Source organism: Mastomys coucha, unplaced genomic scaffold (assembly GCF_008632895.1).
Source record: "Mastomys coucha isolate ucsf_1 unplaced genomic scaffold, UCSF_Mcou_1 pScaffold4, whole genome shotgun sequence".
NCBI lineage: Eukaryota > Metazoa > Chordata > Mammalia > Rodentia > Muridae > Mastomys > Mastomys coucha.
Window position 1 is genome coordinate 13,601,159 of NW_022196910.1, and position 19,405 is coordinate 13,620,563.

A 19,405-nucleotide genomic window follows, 5' to 3' on the forward strand; every position below is an offset into this window, starting at 1 on the left:
GTGGTACACATGGTCTTGTGGCCGTTGGTATGTGGTACACATGGTCTCGTGGCTGTTGGTATGTGGTATACATGGTCTCTTGGCTGTTGGTATGTGGTACACATGGTCTCATGGCTGTTGGTATGTGGTACACATGGTCTCGTGGCTGTTGGTATGTGGTACACGTGGTCTCGTAGCTGTTGGTATGTGGTACACATGGTCTTGTGGCTGTTGGTATGTGGTACACATGGTCTTGTGGTGTTGGTATGTGTCGATAGTATGCTGCTGTCTGGTAGCTAAGGAGAAAGATCTGCATATCCAGGTGCTTTCCTCAGTTCCTGTTTCTCAGTACAGCTTTAAGTGGGTGTGCCTGGGATGCCACAGAAAGTCACATGACTGCATCTTCTGAAGGAGCAGCACTTTGGATCCCAGGGTGGGGAGGCACTGGGGCAGGGTCCCTCTCAGTCTTGTCAGGCCCTGTAAAAACGAAGCAGAACCAAAGCATTCCCCAGATGTTCTGCTCAGGGTCTTAACTGTCTGTACTCTGAATATAGCTGGAATTCCACATTTAACTTAGAGGAAAGTCACACATACAGCACATAGTACCACATACCACACATACACACACACACACACACACACACACACACACACACACACACACACCTCAGCTGTGCCAAAGCGCAGTGTTACAAAGCAGAGAGCAGCTGGGTACAGGGTGCTCAATGGTAATCCTGCACTTGGGAATCTAAGGCAGGGGGAGTTTCAAGAGTTCTGGGCCATCTGGGCTACAGAGAGACCTTGTCTATTAAAGCAATGGTTTCAAAGGACGAGGGAGCAGGCACTCAGTATCGGAGCTAAAAAGACACCTCTTACCACATAGTGACAGGCTGGTAGAGTGGTCTATTCCGCTTAGGGTAGCATGCTAGAGAATCAGCTTCAGGGACCAGCCTGAGCGGCTGGATGTCACCTGTGGAAATTTGATGATGGGTGTCACTGTCTAGTTATCTCTCACTGTGTGATTCCTAGAAAGAATTAGTTCCTAGCTGGCTACTTTAGAAGCTCGGACTTCCGATGGTTGGTAGCTTCCAGAAAGCGCTCAGAGGGGCCAGTCGTTTGTTGCCGAGGAGTGGAAAGCAGTCTAGAAGCTCCTGTGTCTGAGAACAGGCCAGTCTTCTCCTAGGAGTGTGGGCATGGTTTGTCTCACTTCCCACCTCTGGTCCTCACCACGGAGAATCCTGCAGACAACCACCCCCTCCTTGACATGCGGTTTGTGAAGAGCTTCCAGTGAGAGTGTTAGTAACAGCCTTTCTTCTTTGTTTTCTTCCCTTGTTGTTGAATAATTTGTAGGAACATCTGCTGGGACAGTATCCAGACAAAAGCATTGGAGACACTGAACAGGAAACATTAAGTGGCTGTGAGACAAAAAATAATAATCAGATATATTTTACAGAAGGCTGTGAAGCCTCTTCACTAGTAGATCTCTGTGTTCCAGAGGCAGCCAGACTGCTTCCCCGTAGTTTAGAAATTCTGTTTAGCCTGAACTGTTAGCGGTGCTTTTGGCTGTTAAAAACGAAGTCCATCTCAAAAAAAACCAAAAAAAAAAAAAAAGTCCAAAGACACTTACTATCATTAATTGTTTATTTTTATTTTACGTTCATTGGTGTTTTGCCTGCATGTACGTCTGTGTGAGAGTGTCAGAAGCCACGGGACTGGAGTTACAGACAGTGCTGGGAATTGAACCGGGGTCCTCTGGAAGAGATGCTCTTAACTGCTGATCAATCTTTCCAGCTCCCACTTTAGTATCTTTAATTATTTATCAGCTGTAAGTATTTGGGTTAAGGAAATTAAATCATATCTTTAGGGCCTGAACTGTTTTAATTAGTATGTTTGCAGAAGTAAGGAGCCAGTTTGTTGTTGTTGTTGTTGACAGCTTCAAACTGTTCGGCTCTTCCTGAGGCTTGATGCCTTCATGCCTCAGCACTAGGCCCTGGCCCGGGGAGGCTTGGCTGTCAGGGAGCTGGAGGAGGAGAGCCTTGGTCAACACAGAACTCCATAGAAAGATTACCCTGCTTCCTGGCTGGAACTGAAGGCCTTGAGTCTGAGGCCGAGGCCAGAACCTAGAGTGTTCAGGATGTGGGATTTATAGGGATGAGAGCACAGAGGAAGACAACATAGAACTTCGTGTCAGTGGCCTTGCCTGGGACTATCTGCTTTGTGCAGTCACACAAAACCTCAGTTAATAGGCCATCCCTATTGTGGGTTAGGTCTGACCAGTGCTGCCAAGGTCCCCTCTACTTTTACAGTGGATAGATGGCTTGGGGGGGTGTGGCCAGTGGACAGAGTCGGGAATGGAGAAGAGGGGATGGAGAGGAGGGATGGAGAGAGAGGATAGAAAGGGGGATGGAGGGGGATACGGAGGTAGTTCAGGCTCTTTCCAGGGACTGTGCTTATTCATCATTGCAAGCTCAGCCAATACATACTTGCAAAATGAGTATTTAGTCATGGAGATTCTAATTTTACTGAAAGCCGTGTCTTATTCTCAGAATTCTCCAGACATCTTACTAGTGTGTCCTACATGTTAGTCATAAGTAATCACATTTTTTAAAGATAGACTGAGTATATCTAGTATTGGCAGGGCTCTTCTCACAAAGCAGTGACAGAGCTTTGAAGACAAGAAATGCACACGTTAAACAAACCGAAGTTTCCTGACATTACAGGCGCATGCTCCACAAGGACAGTAAAGCCTTGTACCATGACTAAGGCATTACCTCAATGCAGAGGTTTTAACATCCGAGCCGTGTGACAGGGCTCATGTATTGATGTCCCTAATGCTCTTTTGCTTAGCTTATCTATGCACCTCCTCTCTAAGACTTTGGAGGTTCATCTTGATCTTAAATTCAGACAGGACTCAGTGTTCTTTCTCATACACTCCTCAGGTAGGTCGAAGTTCGCTAGTGTGGAAGCATGTCGTTGTTCCATCTTAAATATTTCAGTAGCCAAGTCAAATGTAGTTGCATCTGGCATCATAGCTCCTGCCCAGGCCCCTGGCATTCAGATGAGCAGTTAGATCTACAGACCCTGGGACATGTGTCTGAGCCGCCTCAAGATGCAATCCGGATGCCCCCGGGCTTTCCCAGCCACCAACTTCTCAGAGCTGTCCCCAGTGCCTCATTACCGTTTGCAGAATGCTAACTAGATTAATTAGTGTCTCTTCCTCTTGTCCAGACAACTAGTCTCTGCTTCCCTCCAGCTGCTGATGCCTTCAGTGTACCCAGGAGCAGTGTTCTCATTTCCGATTTCTGGGTTATCTTCAGTTCCATCCTTTGTGCTCTTCCCACGCTACTAAAAAACAAAACAAAACAAAACAAAAAACCAAAAAAACAAACCAGGCTTCTTTTCAGCTTTCCCGCCTCGTGTCAAAAAAAAAAAAAAAAAATGTTCTTAACGGTGTTACTGCCGCTGTGTTGTTTCTGAGATAGCCCCTGCCCATGTATCCCAAGTTGCATGCTGTAATCCTCCTGCCTCAGCTTCCAGCACATGGGGTCACAGGGATGGGTCACGATGTATCATTACACCTATATTTTTCTTTATTAGCTATGATCCCGGCTCCCTTGTATTACCGTATTGCGTAGCCTCTTGGCTGTGCTTCTCCTCATGCTGGGCTGTGTATCTGGATCTCTCTCTGTCTGGTGTGTTCTGAATGGAACCACACTGAGTATATTCTTAGGACTTTTCTCTGTAGTTGTTTCTGAGAGATGTGTTTCACTGTTAGATCACTGTGTGAATATTAGATAATTTCTTTACTTTTTAATTTTTCTTTTTATTTTTCTATTTCACATGTGTATTTGCCTACATGTCTATGCATCATGTTCATGCAGTACCCTCAAAGGCCAGAAGAGGGCAGCAGATACTCTTTTACTAGAGTTACTGCCACTTGTGAGCTGCCATGTGGGTGCTGGGATTTGAACCTGGGTCCCCTGGAAGAGCATCCTGTGCTCTTAACTACTGAGCCATCTGTGTCTCTGTCTCTGTCTCTGTCTCTGTCTCTGTCTCTGTCTGTCTGTCTGTCTGTCTGTCTCTGTCTCTCTGTCTCTCTCTCTCTCTCTCTGTCTGTCTGTCTGTCTGTCTCTCTCTCTCTCTCTCTCTCTAAGCCTTTAGCGGATTTCTGACCTGTGACTATTGGACCTGAGGTATATAATTGTGGGTCTTCATAGACTCCCTGAGAAATTTTTAATATTATGGGTTACCTTTCAAAATAAGGTGTTTCCTTTTTTATCTCTTTGTGCTAGGGATTCGAGCTCTAGGCCTCCAGTGCAGTAAGTCATGCTGTCCCATTGGGCTATGTTCCTAGCCCCACAAATCAAGTTTTAAAGGCACACAGTAAAGTGTAGCTATAGGAAAGAAAATGTCACCGTTTCCTCTTTCCAAAATGCATGCATATTTTAATAGCATGCTGTATTTAATAACATTAATAGTATGCTTTAAAAAACAGTAATGTTTTTTTTAAGTATAAACATAATACAAAAAAGAAACTATATACTGACATTAAAAGATCTGTACAGAACGGTCATGTTGAAGATTGTGTCATTGTTTCGAGGTGTGGTTTCAGGCCGCCCAGGCTGGCCTGCATAGCTGACTGTGACCCTGAACCCTTGATCCTCCCGCTTCCTCCTCAGAAGTGTGGGGGTTGAGGGACACCAGGTGTGGACCACCATGCCTGGCTTGTAGACTGTTATTGCACTCAGGACTTTGTGCACTCCCCTGTTGAAACTAAACAAACAATGGAGAGTATAATGGTGTTTTCCTAGGTTGTTTAACTTAGGAAAATGTCTGCATGGTCTATAAACAAAGGCCAGGTGTGTTTAAATGCTTCGCGTGTGCTCACCTGGCTGGCTTGTTGACTTTTGACCTTTGCCTACCTTCACAGGGATGCAGGCGTGACCTGTTACTACCTTTGTCTGACTGATGCTCACACCAGTGTCTGAGATGGGAGGGGGGATATTGGAAACCTTTGTTACACCTTAGCAGATGGGAGCAGGGGGAGTCAGTGGAATGGAAGGGAGCTGCCTCGGCTTTCAGGCCCAAACTACAGTCATAGGGGCTGTTCCCAGGGCTTGCACTTGGTGGTTGGAGGAGGAATGTAGAGTCTGGTCAGCTCTTCAGAACTCAGGCCTGTTCCAGGCTGGACAGCACTGAACACAGCAAAAGCTTCTTCCCCATCCACCTCCAGAGTCTTACAGGAGTGCAGCCTGGCAGTCTAAACTGTCTGCAGCTGCTTGGGAGGTCAGGAAGCATCCTTCGCATGGTTTTTCTCTCCTTAGGAGATCAGGAGGACAAGAGCAGAGTTGAACGGCTGGTGATGATGATGCACACATTTAATCCCAGCACTTGGGAGGTAATGGCAGGGTCTCTGTGAGTTCAAGGCCAGCATGGTCTACACAGGGAGTTCAGGGACAGCCAAGACAGTTACCCAGAGAAACCCTGTCTCAAAAAACCAAAAGGAAAAAGAGGAAGGAAGGAAGAGAAAGAAAAAAAGAAAGAAAGAAAGAAAGAGAGAGAGAAATCTGCAAAATACTAGAAATCACAATCTATCCCAGCTTTAATTTTAAAAATTACATTTACTTATATATTTATATGGTGTGCATACATATGCGTGTGTGTGTGTGTGTGTGTGTGTGTGTGTGTGTCAGAGAACTTACTTGCAAGAGTCCTCTCCATCCACCATATAAGTAAATCATCGAGAGTGCCTGGGTGCCACTATGCATGTGTGGGGGTCACAAGGCCCTCACCTTTCACCTTTTTGCCACTGCATATGCCAGAGCAGCACTGCAGGGACCGCCTGAAGATATTCAAGGCCACATGGCCATCTGATGCTGGACTCAGGTCCTCACTTGCAGTTAAGGAATTTTCTGAGGGATAGTCCTTTTTCCTCTGTGTGTAGTCAGACCAATTTCCCACCTTTCCCTGAGGATACATTTACACCTTACACAGGTGGTTCCTTTTAGTCTTTGCATTTTCTATCAGACACCACTCCCGGGGAAGGTGTTTGTTTTTACTTTCTGGTCTCCGCTGCATGCTTCTGTCAAACGGCTGGGTATGGTTTGTGTCCAGTGACCCAGCCTGTCTGAGACCTCTGGGTCTTGTAGATACCTTAGGGACCAGCAGCCTCCACAGGCTGTGTCCCGCTCTCTCAGAGACCTCTGAGATTTCCTGCCAGCTCAGTGGTGTTTTTAAATAACATTGTTTTAGCTAGATGGTGGCAGCGCATGCCTTTAATCTCAGCACTTAAGAGGCAGAGGCAGGAGGATCTCTATGAGTTCAAAGCCTGCCTGGTCTATAGAGGTGTAGTTCCAGGACAGCCAAGGCTCCACAAAAAGACCCTGTCTCAAAAATAAAACAACAACGAAAAGACATTGTTTTCCAAAAGTTGGTAAGCATTTGAAGTTGTTCTCAGTGAATGAGTTGCTTGTAATACTTCTAAAATGTCAAGTCTCATGTTGCCCATTTGGGAGGGGTGTCTGGCTGTTTAAGGCTTGGATCTGACTGTGCTGTGTATTAATCTATAGGCAGAAACCTTTCTTTTCCGGGCTGCCTTCAGTCTCTGTTCAACAGATCTGGCTGGAATGGGGGGGAGCAGTGCAGGCTCTGGAGTTCCACAGCCTCAGTTGGACTTTATTCTCTATGGTTGTCTGATCAGACAAGCCATATAGCCTTTCCTTTCTCCATCCAAGCTTCCTGACTGCAGATAAAGATAACAATGCCCACCATAGTCCTCAAGAACAAAGCCAGTCACACCCCAGGGCCACTCACACAAAACCTCATCAAGACAGGTCAGATCAGAAAGACATTTTATCTAAATATCAGAGGAGACTGAATTCCTGCCCCTGATAATCCTGAGTTAAATACTAAATGGTCTCTAGTATTTAAATGTCTTATTGAGTGGGCGGTTTTCAGCCTGGAGACTCAGGTTGCAATTCAGAGGGCATGAATTCAACCTTTGCAAAGCTCCGAGTTAGGAAGGACTGTCCTCATTTCTACTTCTGAGGTTTATCTGTGTCATATTGCTGAGCATTCCTCCCCCGAAGCAATCACCCATCTTCACACAGTGTATGAGGCTGCAAGGTTGGCAACCACAGCTCTAAAGGAATGCTATGCATGCGAACGCTGATCGGAGCTCAAAGGAGGAGCCGGCGAGAAAGGCAAGAGCGGCCAAAGCAAATATATATTCTTGTGCTCACATATTTATTTAAATTCTAAGCAGTGCATTTATAACTTGCATAATTAGCCAGGGCTACAGAGTTGCCTTTTAGAAGGCATATTTACCCAGAGGAGTTATGCATATTTCATAAAGAGCAGGCGATGTTAAAACATAGTGTACCCTTGGCTTGGTATCTGCTGTGGAAAACATTTGTTCCTTAATGAATGATTTAATTTTGAGGCAGAACATATTGCATTAAGAAGGCTGTGATAGTCACCATGACTTTTGTAATCTGCACCCAGAGATCCGAGAAAGCACTAATACAGTTTGCCTACCTGAAAATAATAGAAGTTTTAACAATGTAAACCTGTTTAAAGTCATTATAACATCTTTAAAAAGAGATCATGTAAAAAGCTGACTTGATTCTGTGGCCTGTTGTACAGAGCAAATGGAATAAGAATCTGGAAGAGAAAGCACGGAGAAGAGGTCGCCACGTTTGTGTGACAGAGGCTCCCCCCTTTGTAGTTTACAGCTAGAACACACTGCAAAGGCAAATCCAGTCATTCTAAAGAGCTGAGGCCTGGAGGGAATGTCACAGCGCTCCCCCTGTATTAGAAACGGGTGCCCACACTTCTGTTCCGATTCAGACTCCGAACTGCTGGTGCCAGCGGTGTAGGCTTTGGAGCACTTAACTGTGAACTCGGCACTGGGGCAGCCTTAGATGGTCTCGAGTTCAGTGCTGCAGCCAGCCCTGTGAGGTTGATAACAGTTGCTCATTTTAGAGGTTAGGGCAATGAAGACTTGGGGACATCCTCTGAGGGCAGCAGCAGTTACTACTGCGGAGCCTCTGCCACAATACTGTTTGTCTTCACATAGTGCTTGGAACATCCAAGAGTCTACAAGGCATGCGCACTACCTCTTCTAGGATGGGTGCCTCTTCAGCCAGTGGGGTCCCACCACCTCAGCGCCTGTAGCTAACCACATATCTGCTGCTTAGCTTCAGCAACCCTGAAGTTACCTGAAGCAGATATTTCTTCAGAATGATAAATAAAAGCACACGTGTAAGTGCCACCCATACCACTCCTACCCCAACTCCATTCCACTCTGGTGCTGTTGGCACCCTGACCTCTCATCTACCCTTGCTTTGTTTGTGCTGATGTATTAGTACCGTCATATTTTTAATCTTTGGGAGCTGTACTGAAATGTTGTGCTTTGGAGAGATGCAGCCATTTACCTTCAACCTTAGGCTTTTGACACACTGTCATACAGGCCTGTCCTTTGTCGTTCATGGTATGCTCTGTCTCCTGTTCATGTGTCTGGCCTAAGACTTAGCACCACCCTTCTCCTTCAGGTCAAGTTTCAGAACATGAATGATGTGGTGAGAGGTGTTGCTTCCCACCTAGTACACGCCGAGAAGACTTTCTCTGGCTTTCCATAAGAACCCCAAGATTTTGCTCTTGGATCTTGGGGACACCCAAGGATCTGAGAACAGAAGAGCCCTTGGTCCTTAGCCATGAAAAATTTCTCCTTCTATCCTGGTGCTTCAGGGAATGAGAAGAGAGCAAATCATTGTTTCTTCATGGGATCTGCACATGACACATACAGATGATTGTCCACTGCATGGGATCTGCATATGACACAAACAGACAGTTGTCCTCTGCATGGGATCTGCATATGACATGTACAGATGATTGTTCTCTGCATGGGACCTGCATATGACACATACAGACAGTTGTCCTCTGCATGGGACCTGCATATGATACATACTGACGGTTGTCCTCTAGGAGAGTAAGCCAGTGTCCACTTCCATGACTGGTGGAAGGTTCCTCTCTGTTGAGAGCAGGACTGGGGGAACTTGGGCTTTATGTCTGTGTGAATCTGAGCCTAACTCGACCTGTAAGCTGGGTGTTTGTTTTTGTACCAGAAAAAAACCTTTTGATAAACATAAAACAACTATTAATACCCTCCTTTTTTTTTTTTTTTTTTTTTTGGTGCATTTTTCAAGACAGACTTTCTCTGCATGGCCCCGGGTATCTTGGAACTCACTCAATAGGCCAGGCTGGCCTTCAACTGAGAGATCTACCTGTTTCTGCCTCCTGAGTGCTGGGATCAAAGACGTGCGCCACCACTGCCTGGCTACTCTCAATTTCTATTACACTCATTTTTAAAGATTGTTCTTATTATGTACATTAATTAAAGCCTCTTAAGCATTCTTCTGTCCAGTAGAACTGATACAACAAACTAAAACACTCCCTGAAGAGCTGGCACCCAGGAAAGTCTGTCTTGCTGTCACCCTTGCTCTAAATATGCTTGCCACACAAGCCTGGCAACCTGGCACTGTGATCCTGGGAACCAACTTGTCCTCTGACCCCTATACATGTGCCATGGCACACACACACACACACACACACACACACACACACACACACAAAATAAATCAGGGTCACACATAAAATTTTTATTACATTTTCTTGTTTTATGTGTTTATATGTATGTATTCATGTTTGTGTGGATGCATGTATGTGTTCATATGTGTGGAGGCCTGAGGACCACCTTGGATGTCTTTCTCCTGCCTGACCCCCACTCCTTTGTTTTGAAACTTGGTCTCTCTCTGGCCACATAGATTCTGGGCTCCAGGATTCTTCCTGTTTTGCTCCCCAGTGCTGCGATGCTGAGCGTGGACTACCACACTTGGCCTTTAACATGGGTTCTGGATGGAACTTAGGCCTTCATGCTTGGAAGACAAGTGCTCCGCAGGGGGCCGTCTCCTTAACCACCTGAGCACTCGCTCCAATGAGTGCCCTGTGCCCCTGCTGCGGACAGCTTTGTTCTTCTGGCTTTTATCTCTTCCTCTTTTTCTCTATAGATTTTCCCTTGCCTTCTAATTTCTCCCTCTTCCTGCTGCTCTCCTGCTCCCGATCCTCCTGCTCCTCCTCTCACTCCTCCTCCTGCTCCTCCCACTCCTCTTCCTGCTCCCGCTCCTCTTCCTCCCACTCCTTCTGCTGCTTCTCCTGCTCCCGCTCCTCCTGCTCCTCCTCCACTCCTCCTTCCACTCCTGCTCCTCCTCCTGCTCCTCCTCCACTCCTGCTTCTCCTCCTGCTGCTGCTCCTCCCACTCTTCTTGCTGCTCCTCCCACTCCTATTCTTTTTATTTTCTTCTTTCAGTGTTTTCTCTTTGAGGACTTCCCCGACCACCTTGGCAGTGGTTTTCATATCTTGATTTCTCCTTCTGCTCGCTGGACATCTTCCATGCCTGTCTTTCTCCTAGTATTTGATAAAAATTCATCTTCTTTTGTGTTGTAGACTTTTTACACTCAGCTGGTGATGTGTGGCCCGGGGCTTCCTTGAGTATGGCCAATAGTAGCCCCGCAGTTCCCAGCACTAATGCTCTGAGCTGGCAATCTTGAGCTGTTTTCTTATACTCTGTGTGTTTAGTGTTCTCCTGTGCCAGTGAGGGATAGTAGCCATATTGTATTATAAGTACGGTCTGAGAGATACATATGCTGGTGTGTGGTGTACCTCTTTGGATCCCATGTGGTCCCATTACAGACCATCTAAGAGATGATGTTTGCTATTATTACAGTTTACATTTTATTTTTTCCTGACATGAGCATGGGATGGGATACACAGATTAAAACACCCTATTGCATTTCATGCTCATCTCGTGGGAGAAGCCAAAATGATTTGTGTGCCTTGTTAGTGAGCTCAAGAAGCTTGTTTCTTGACTCTTGCGTTTCTTTTCTCTCTTGGTGGATTCTTCTTGTGAACTGTAGGAATTCTCAGTCTCTCAGAATATTCTGAACGCTAGCTCTTCATCAAATGAATACAAGGTAGGGATATTTCACAAGCTGAGGTGGGATTTTCATTTATTGAACTGCAGAAGTATTCACTGCAACTTACATTATTCATTAATACATGTTTCATTTATAAATTCACCCCCCAAATCAAGATCAGATATTCTCTTAAGAGGTTTTCTTTTAATATATATTTAACCTATAATTTTTGTTGAGGTGTAGGGTAAAACTGGCAGTTTCTATTTCCCAGCCCCATTTTTTTTTTTTTTTTTGAGAGGTGGTAGCATTTGAGACAGAGTCTTTCCATATAGTCCAGGCTGGCCTTGAACTCACGGTTCTCTTGCCTCAGCCTCCTGCATACTAGGAGCAGCCATTTTCTTTTTTTCCTGTGTTCTTCTAGATAGGTCCACACCCTTTTTTTATAAATTGCCAGATTTCAAGGTACTAAATCCTTAAAGCTCTGTGGGTTGCCTCCCCGGGACAACTGCACAGCTATTTAAATCTCTCTGATTCAGTTTTTCCAGGTGAATCTTAGGAGTAATAAGACACAAGGATTCAGAAGTAGACTCGACAGGAAATAGAGACTGAGTGGAGTTGTGTTCTGATAAAACTTTATTTACAGCTGTAGGTGACAGGTTGATGACATCATGAGGTGTCATCAACCTGTTTGGGATCAGGGCTTCATAAACATTTTCCGTTTATGACCTCTTTCTCCTAAGAAATTGTTATGTGACCATGGCTCTATAAAACAAATGTATAATTGCATAGTACATTTATGGATTAATAGATCATAACAAAATTTATTTTAAAACAATTATTTGATAAACTTAAAACTTTTTTACCATTAGTTATAGGTGAAAGGGCCAGCAGGTAAAGGAGCTTCTCTTGAAACCTGACAACCCAAGTTTGATCCCCAGGACCCTCGTAAAGGTGGAAGAAGACAATCAGCCCCCCAAAGCTGTGACCTCCATGTGCACAGTGGCATGTGCCACCTCCCATAACATGCATGAATATGCACACGCATACACAATAACAAATCTTATCAAAATGCCAGTTCACATCTCATACCAGTGACATGGACATGCTTGGTCATGTGTAAGAGATGAAATCTAGGCTCACTGTTTGGTTTGCAGGATATAGTGTCTTCAACATTTCCCAGAATTGATCAGTACTTTGGTTTAGTAAACATCAATGCCAAAATACCTCTTTGAATATATAGTACAAAATGGAAGGAGTAGGCTTAGGCTCTTCTCAGAAATTCTGCCCTAATCCCAAACTAAAATTCAGGACGCACACACACACACACACACACACACACACACACACACACAGAGGAAACTCAAGTGTGCAACTCAAAACAGTTATTTTTAAAGTCAAAAGTTAAAATAGTACAGCGTAAAGATAACTTGGCACTTAATGTTGAGGAATGGCAGTAGGGAAAGATTGTCTTTATTTCCATGATTAAAACATTGTGTTTCAAAAAAAAAAAAGAAAAAGAAAAAGAAAAAACAACATTGTGTTTCTATAAGAGCAGAGAACTGCACATGAAATAGGAAAAGTCACACACAACAACCATGTTATACAACAGTCTCAAATTTGAGCTGAAGTGTTTGAAGCAACATTCACTAGCATTGTAGGGAGGGACTGCCTGCACAGTGCACAGTGTACATGTCTTATGTGCAGAATCCAGGCTGCAGTGACACCACCTGACACGTAATGGAACACAGAAACGCCCCAAAGTCCTTATGCATTTGATTTGAATTAGTTTCCGGTTATTGTCTGTTCAGAAGCCTTTTTCTGTTGCCAGGTCTTTTGAGGTCTCCATATTTAGTTGTCTAACCCATGTGGGGTTGAGACACAGCTGAAGAAGCTGGGTTCTAGGCTGGACTCTCACCCATGTTACATCATACCAGGAATTAGTAAATCATACGTGTATCACACATAACTTCAGAATCACACAAACACACTCAGCGTGTTACAGTGGAATCACAGAATGAGCTAGCCCTATTCTCTCCAAAGCTTGTTTATACTTCTGTCCACATGGATCACTCGGCCAACAGATGTCTTTCCATTGTGTGCTACAGTTTTAAAACTTTCCCTTTTAATTTCTTCAGACCCCCATTGGTCATCTAGATGTTCCTTGTTTTTTTGTATGTGTGTGAGACCAGAATTCACCTGTTGACCTGTAGCTGTATTCCATTGTCATCTGAGAATATATATATTCTAATATATATTCAATATAGTTTCATTGTGGACTCTGTGATGTGTCTTTGGAGAGGTATGCGCTGGTGAGCAGAGCACGTGGTGCCGCTGTTGAGTGACACTGTGTATACGTGTGGTTGAGCATTTGGTCTCTGCTTAAACGCTGGTGTCTGCTGGTTTCCTTTCTGGATGCCCTGTCCACTGAGGACAGAATGTCAGTGTTCCCATTGTTACTGGTTAGAGTCTCTCCCTTACATCTAACATTTGCTTTATGTATTTTGGGGGTCACATGTTGAGTATATGCATATTTGCAGTCTCTGTGTCTTCCTGTTGAGTCAGACCTTTCTTCCTTTCATAATGGCATTCTTTGTCTCATTGCATTATGTAGTCTAAGCTCTGCGGTGTCTGCTGAGGACAGCTGCTCCTGTCTTGTGTTGGTCCATTTGTATGTGATTTCTGCTTCCCAGCCTCTCCCTTTCTATGATGGGCATCATCACTGAAGGGAGCCTTCTTATAGACAGCAGGTCGTGGTCTCTGACTTTCATTTTTAACCATTTAGTCCATGTTTTTATCTTGATTGAGTTTAATCTGTGTAGACTCAAGGTCACTATTAATAATTGTGAGCCACTTTCTATTGTTTTGCTCATTGTACACTGCTCACTTTATATGATTTCTCTTTATGATTTAGTAACTTTCTGTTATGCCAAGATTCCTCTTCTGTTTATGTGTTCTTCTAGTGAATTTTGTAATACGCATTTTCATGCTAGGTTCTCATAACTATTTCTTGCACCGTGATGAGTTTCCTCAGGTTCTGCTCATTTGCCTTGGGTTGGTTGGTGGCTGGTGTGTGTGTTTGTCAATCCTGACCTCATGAGGGACCTTCCATAGGAAAGGATGTTTGTGTTTAGATGGGGATGACAGTCAGCTTGGGCACTTGGGCTTGGTTCCAGAGACCCCCACAGCACACCTTCATGCATTTTCTCCCCCTCACTGATGCCTGCATGGCTGTGAGCACTTTCGCAGTCTAGACTGCAGCCTGAAGGAACTATACAACCTTGTGGTAGAGGCAAATGTCCAGAGGCCTCTTCAGGTTCCACAGTCTCGCTGCAGTGGCACTTTGGTGGCAGCAGCTGCTGCTGCCTTGGTGACCACAGAATGTGGAGAGGATGATCTTTAGGTCCCTCAGGCCAAGTACAGGTGAGACCAAGGAACAACCCCAGTAGCCAAGGATTTCTTTTTTTTTTTTTTTTTATTAGATGTTTTCTTTATTTACAATATCTCCTTTCCCAGGTTCCCCTCCAAAAGAAAAAAGAAAAAGAAAAGAAAAGAAGAAAATAAAATAAAATAAAAACAAAAGCTAAAACAATCCCCTGTTCCCTCCCTCCTTCCCCTGTTCACCACCTCACCCTCTTCCACTTCCTGGCCCTGGCATTCCCCTACACTGGGGCATAGAACCTTCACAGGGCCAAGGTCCTCTTCTCCCATTGATGACCGACTTGGCCATCCTCTGTAGCCAAGGATTTCTACAAGGAGATCTTCCCTGGAACCCCCAGGTTTCTGTAGAGATGCCTGCAGCTGTGGTTTGGCTGTCATGGTGGCCTGGGCCAGATGAGCACAGGCTTTGAAGGGCTTGGAAACAAAGGGCAGCTCTGTGGGTCCCACCGAGTAGCTGTTAAATTGCTGGGCTGGGGAGGACACTTTCCTGATTCCTTTGGGGCCAGCACAGATGGACTCTGGGTAGTAGCTACCACAGCCTGTGATCCCAAGACTACAGGATGCCAAAGGGGGGGCTCTCCCAACAAGTGAGCCACACACTGACCCAAAGCTTCTGGTGGACCAGGCCTTTGGTCATCCAGCAGGGGCTGTTACAGTAAATTTTCCAGGTTTGGAGGATCTATGAGGTTAATGCCTTCTGTGCAGCAGAGGCTTTGCCCTTAGACCAACCAGCTCCAGGAGCAGGCTCTAAAGCTTGTGGGGCTCTGAGTCAGGACTGCTGGGCTACTGGTCCAGGTTGCTGGCACTTTGCTACTTTGAGTTTTTAAGGCTCTGTTTGTTTGTTTGTTTGTTTGTTTTTTCCTTCAAATAAGCAATAGACAACCCAGATTCATAAGAAACTTTCCCAAAGAACAAATTGCGAATCAAATCCAGACCTTTTGGTTTTCAGACGATCTTCATAGAGCAGGCCTTGAACTCACTTTGTGGCTCAGGCTGGTTTTGAGCTCATGGCAATCAATCCTCTCAGTGTCCCACAAGCTGGGATCACAAGCCAGATTCTTAATTCTACAACGCAGAAGTTCTCTGCTTCCTACACACCCAAAACAGATAGTCGGAATTAGTTCTCTATGATCGCAAGGCAGCCTTTGCTAGAGAAACAGGAAGGAAGCACTGGCCTCACCCACGGGGCAGCAGAACTTGGTGTGTGATGTCTCTGACAGAAGTCCAGGGTATCCAATAAGTGCCCCTTGGAGCTTACCGTTGATGCGGACAACCACTCTGTTTTTCTGGTAAAGGTGTCAGAGCCAGAGTGACAGCACTTGGCCAATTATAACACAAGGCAGAGATTGGTGCTAGGTACGTTTATCAGCAGTGAGGCGATAGAAGGCGCAGCTTGTGAAAAGTGGGACGCGTTGAGCATCCCCGGAGTCCATGTGATGTTTGTTATAAAGGGTGTGTTCCCATTAATTAGCTGCCTCTTTTCAAGTGTGGCTCTTAACCTGGACATATGCTGTTCCTTCCAGAAACAAGCAGTTCAAGGGCCGGGAGACACAGGCAGCAACCATCACCTCTGGTCCTCTCTTGCAGGTGTTCACTCTGCTGTGGATCGCTGACTGGATGGTCCACCGCTTCTGGAGGAAAGGCAAGGACCCGGACAGTTTCTCCATCCCATACCTGACGGCACTGGGCGATCTGCTTGGGACTGCTCTGCTGGCCTTAAGCTTCCATTTTCTCTGGCTTATTGGAGACCGAGATGGAGACGTTGGAGACTAATGGTACCTACAAGCTGTCCTGGGGTCACCCAGGGGGAGGACACAGGGCTAGCCATTGCTGCCCCTCCCCAAAGCTCTCCATCTGTCCTGTGACTTATGCCAGGGTAGTCTGCAGTTCACCCTGACTCCATAAAATGGCCTTAATGTACTTTTTAAGGAATTTGTGCCGAAACCACAATGAACGGTATTTGTGCTGCTTTTTGTAGAATAAATAATTTGACACAGACATAGATACAAGCTCACACTCTAAAGTTAATTAGGAAAGAATATAGGATGTTTACAATGAGTTAATTTTGAAACCACAGGCCTAGCAGAAATAGACTTTGTTATTAAGTTATAATGCACAGTTAGAGGCAAGGGAGCTTTAGCCTTCTTTGTCTTACAGTTGTGTCACACTACAGAGTGCTGTGACGTGACCGGGACCAGCTTAGTGTCCCTAAGTGTTCATTAGGCCTTCCTCCCTGGGAGCTAAGGTTACCAGTCACTTAACTCACAAGACTCATCCCGAACCTAACAACCAGCTCACTTTTACCCATGCCTAAAACTGCCCAGTGCCCATGTTCGTCTCTGCTCTGCAAGTTCTCAACCCTTTGAGTAGATTTTTTCCTGCTGTGTTGCCCCTGCAGGCCTTCAGCTTGCAGTCTTCTTGCTTTGGTTCCCTCCTCCTAATGCTAAAAGCACTGAGCCATCTCGCTCATCCTGTGTTGAGAAATGTTGATCCAATTTAGAAAACCGTGATTAAAGCAGAAGATGAGAGGAGCTGTGTTTGTGGATCGGAGATGGCATGTGTGTGTGTGTGCACATGCATAAGGGACAGACCACAGAAAGACAGAGACAAAGTAATTTCTTTTTCAAAAATAAGTACCATTTAATATAATGCAGACCTAAGATCTGGGAGGCACAGGTGGTCCTGTTGCCCTTTAAGGTGCCCTGTCTCTCAGATGTCCCAAGTTGGCAACTTACCTCAGCATCCATTGGCTTCATCTACAGGAACTGCCTCATATATGTGGCTATATTCCTCAGATGTCCTTCTGAAACTTTGGCCAATGTCATGAGCACCTAACCCCTGGCTACTCAGTAGTACGCACTTAAAATTGCCGTGCAATCGTTCAAGGCCATTAAATATTTAATAATTTAAACTGCTGAGGGGATGTAATCCACATGACATTGACTGTCATGTTGAGATTGTGCTGGTGTATAACTAGCAGGTAGCTTGTAAATATACTGAGGAAGTATTCTTACTAAGTCTTTATAGAGGCTGTGGTTTAGAGTTGTATATTTTTGCTTATTTTTAAACTTCGTTCAATTCTCCTGCCTTATAATCAAACTTTTAAGGCATAGAACTGAATGAATTATGGGATCTCTCCTTTGGAGAGTTAGTGTCAAGGAGTGAACATTCTGACAAAATAAGCATAAAGTTTAAGTTAATGGATAAATATTTAGTTGCAAAGATTATTTTATTTTTTAAAAAAATAATGAATACTACCTTTCATTTTATTATAAAAGCATTTGTGAATTTGGGTTTTGCATTTGGCTGTACATTCTTTTGTTTTGTTTGTTTTGATGGTTTTTTTGGGTTTTTGTTTTGTTTTGTTTTGTTTTGTTTTTGAGACAGTCTTGCCCAGGCTAGGCTTAAACTTCAGACCCACCTGTCTTAGCCTCCTGGGATTCATTTTCTTTAACTCACAAAAACCATGCAGAGTAGGCCCCAGTGTTAGCCTGACCAACAGGCACACGAAGATGCACGAGTTACAGCATGTGGTGCTGACAGCCGCGCCTTGCAGGTGGGTGGAGTGGAGACTCCTGTCTGTGTTTCATCGAGGGGGCCATGGACATGCAGAGCAGTGACATTTGTAAGATTTCACAGCTATGCAGTGGGCAGACTCTTCTGGACCCATAGATCTTGTCAGACACATGTGTGTCCCACCCCCAGACGTGCAAAGTGTCCACCTAGTGACCTGAGAAAGCCCAATCAAGTGTCACTAGTCTGTTAGATTGCCAGCAGGGAAGCTTCTTCCTGATGTGGACCAACTGCGAACTCTTCCTGTTCCTAAGGTCAGAGAGACTGTAAAGGAGCATTTACCTTACAAAATATTTTTTATCTTATAATGAAGACTTTTAGACTGAAGAACAATGCCTCACTTCTTAAGGCCTCCGAGAGCCAATCCTCTTCCTAGATCTACTGTTCAGGCAGGACAACGGGAGGCTGAGTCTCAGGACAGCAAAAATGTTTGAGACACATGTAATGGACAGAAGTAGACTTGGACTAAATGCATTGGGAAGGGACATGCAGTTAATTACAGATCTTTTAAAGTTTCTGTGTAAGTATGTAAGTTTTACTTACCCATAAAATTTATTATCGGTCTTAGGTAAATGAACAGTATTTTTATACCACACAGGACCCTGCTTTCCAAAACTGTTTTTCCACTAATTTACCAGGCACATTATACTCGCAGCCAAAAAAGATCATATTTTTTTAATTCTTGACCATCCACTTATTTTGAAATTTCCAAAGTTTCTTAGAAGCTAATAAGATAGAAACACATGAGGGAGTGTCTTATGGAGCCGTCAGAAAGCATCACATCAGAGATTGTCCATTATGTAGCCAAATGCATCTTTTAAAAGTCTGTCAGTGGTGGGTGTACCTACCTTCCCTGTGTCTGAAGTATATTTGTGCCACTAATCGTGGGCTCTGGCATCTTGGGATTGCTGTAAACCCAAATCAAAATAAAATTTGAGAAGCATTTCCTTGTGCCATTGTGGTTTCTTTCTTAATTACTCTGTCAGCTACAGACCAGGTACCATGTTTGGAAATTTCCCAGAAGGGTCCAGGTGGCATGTGTTCATGAAACATGGTAATTGGGCTCTGATGACAGCCCCTCCTGCAGGCCACTGCTCCACTGTGAGAGCTCCTGCCTTCCTTCCATTGCCATCCCACACAGAGCGCTGGGTCCATCAATCCCTCCCAGACAGAACCTGGCTCTGACTAAACATAGCTCATGTTCTATCTCCTGCTCTTCTCTGTCTCTGACTCTGTCTCCCCTCTCTCCCCTTCCCTTACATCAAATGCCTTCAGTAGCAGGCAGCTGCATATACTGCTGACAACTGTCACCACTTGTCCTGGGGACAGTTACCTGTCCCCCATCAGTTCTACTACCACGGACTGGGGTTTCTTGCGGGGGCCCCTTGTTCCGCGGGACACGGGATTCTGGCCAGGTGGGCACGGGATTCGGCTTTGACAAA

The 19,405-nt window shown here is 44.9% G+C and overlaps 1 protein-coding gene across 3 annotated transcripts in view; it reads left to right on the forward strand.

Moving 5' to 3' along the window:
- Positions 1-18,906, forward strand: part of Slc41a2 (solute carrier family 41 member 2) — a 110,355-nt gene extending 91,449 nt beyond the window's left edge. For all 3 annotated transcript variants that reach the window (XM_031349260.1, XM_031349261.1, XM_031349262.1), the window contains exon 11: positions 15,978-18,906. In XM_031349260.1, the coding sequence (XP_031205120.1) occupies positions 15,978-16,163 (186 nt within the window). In that variant the 3' untranslated portion in view covers positions 16,164-18,906. The remainder of the gene's footprint in view (positions 1-15,977) is intronic.
- The last annotated feature ends 499 nt before the right edge of the window (positions 18,907-19,405 follow it).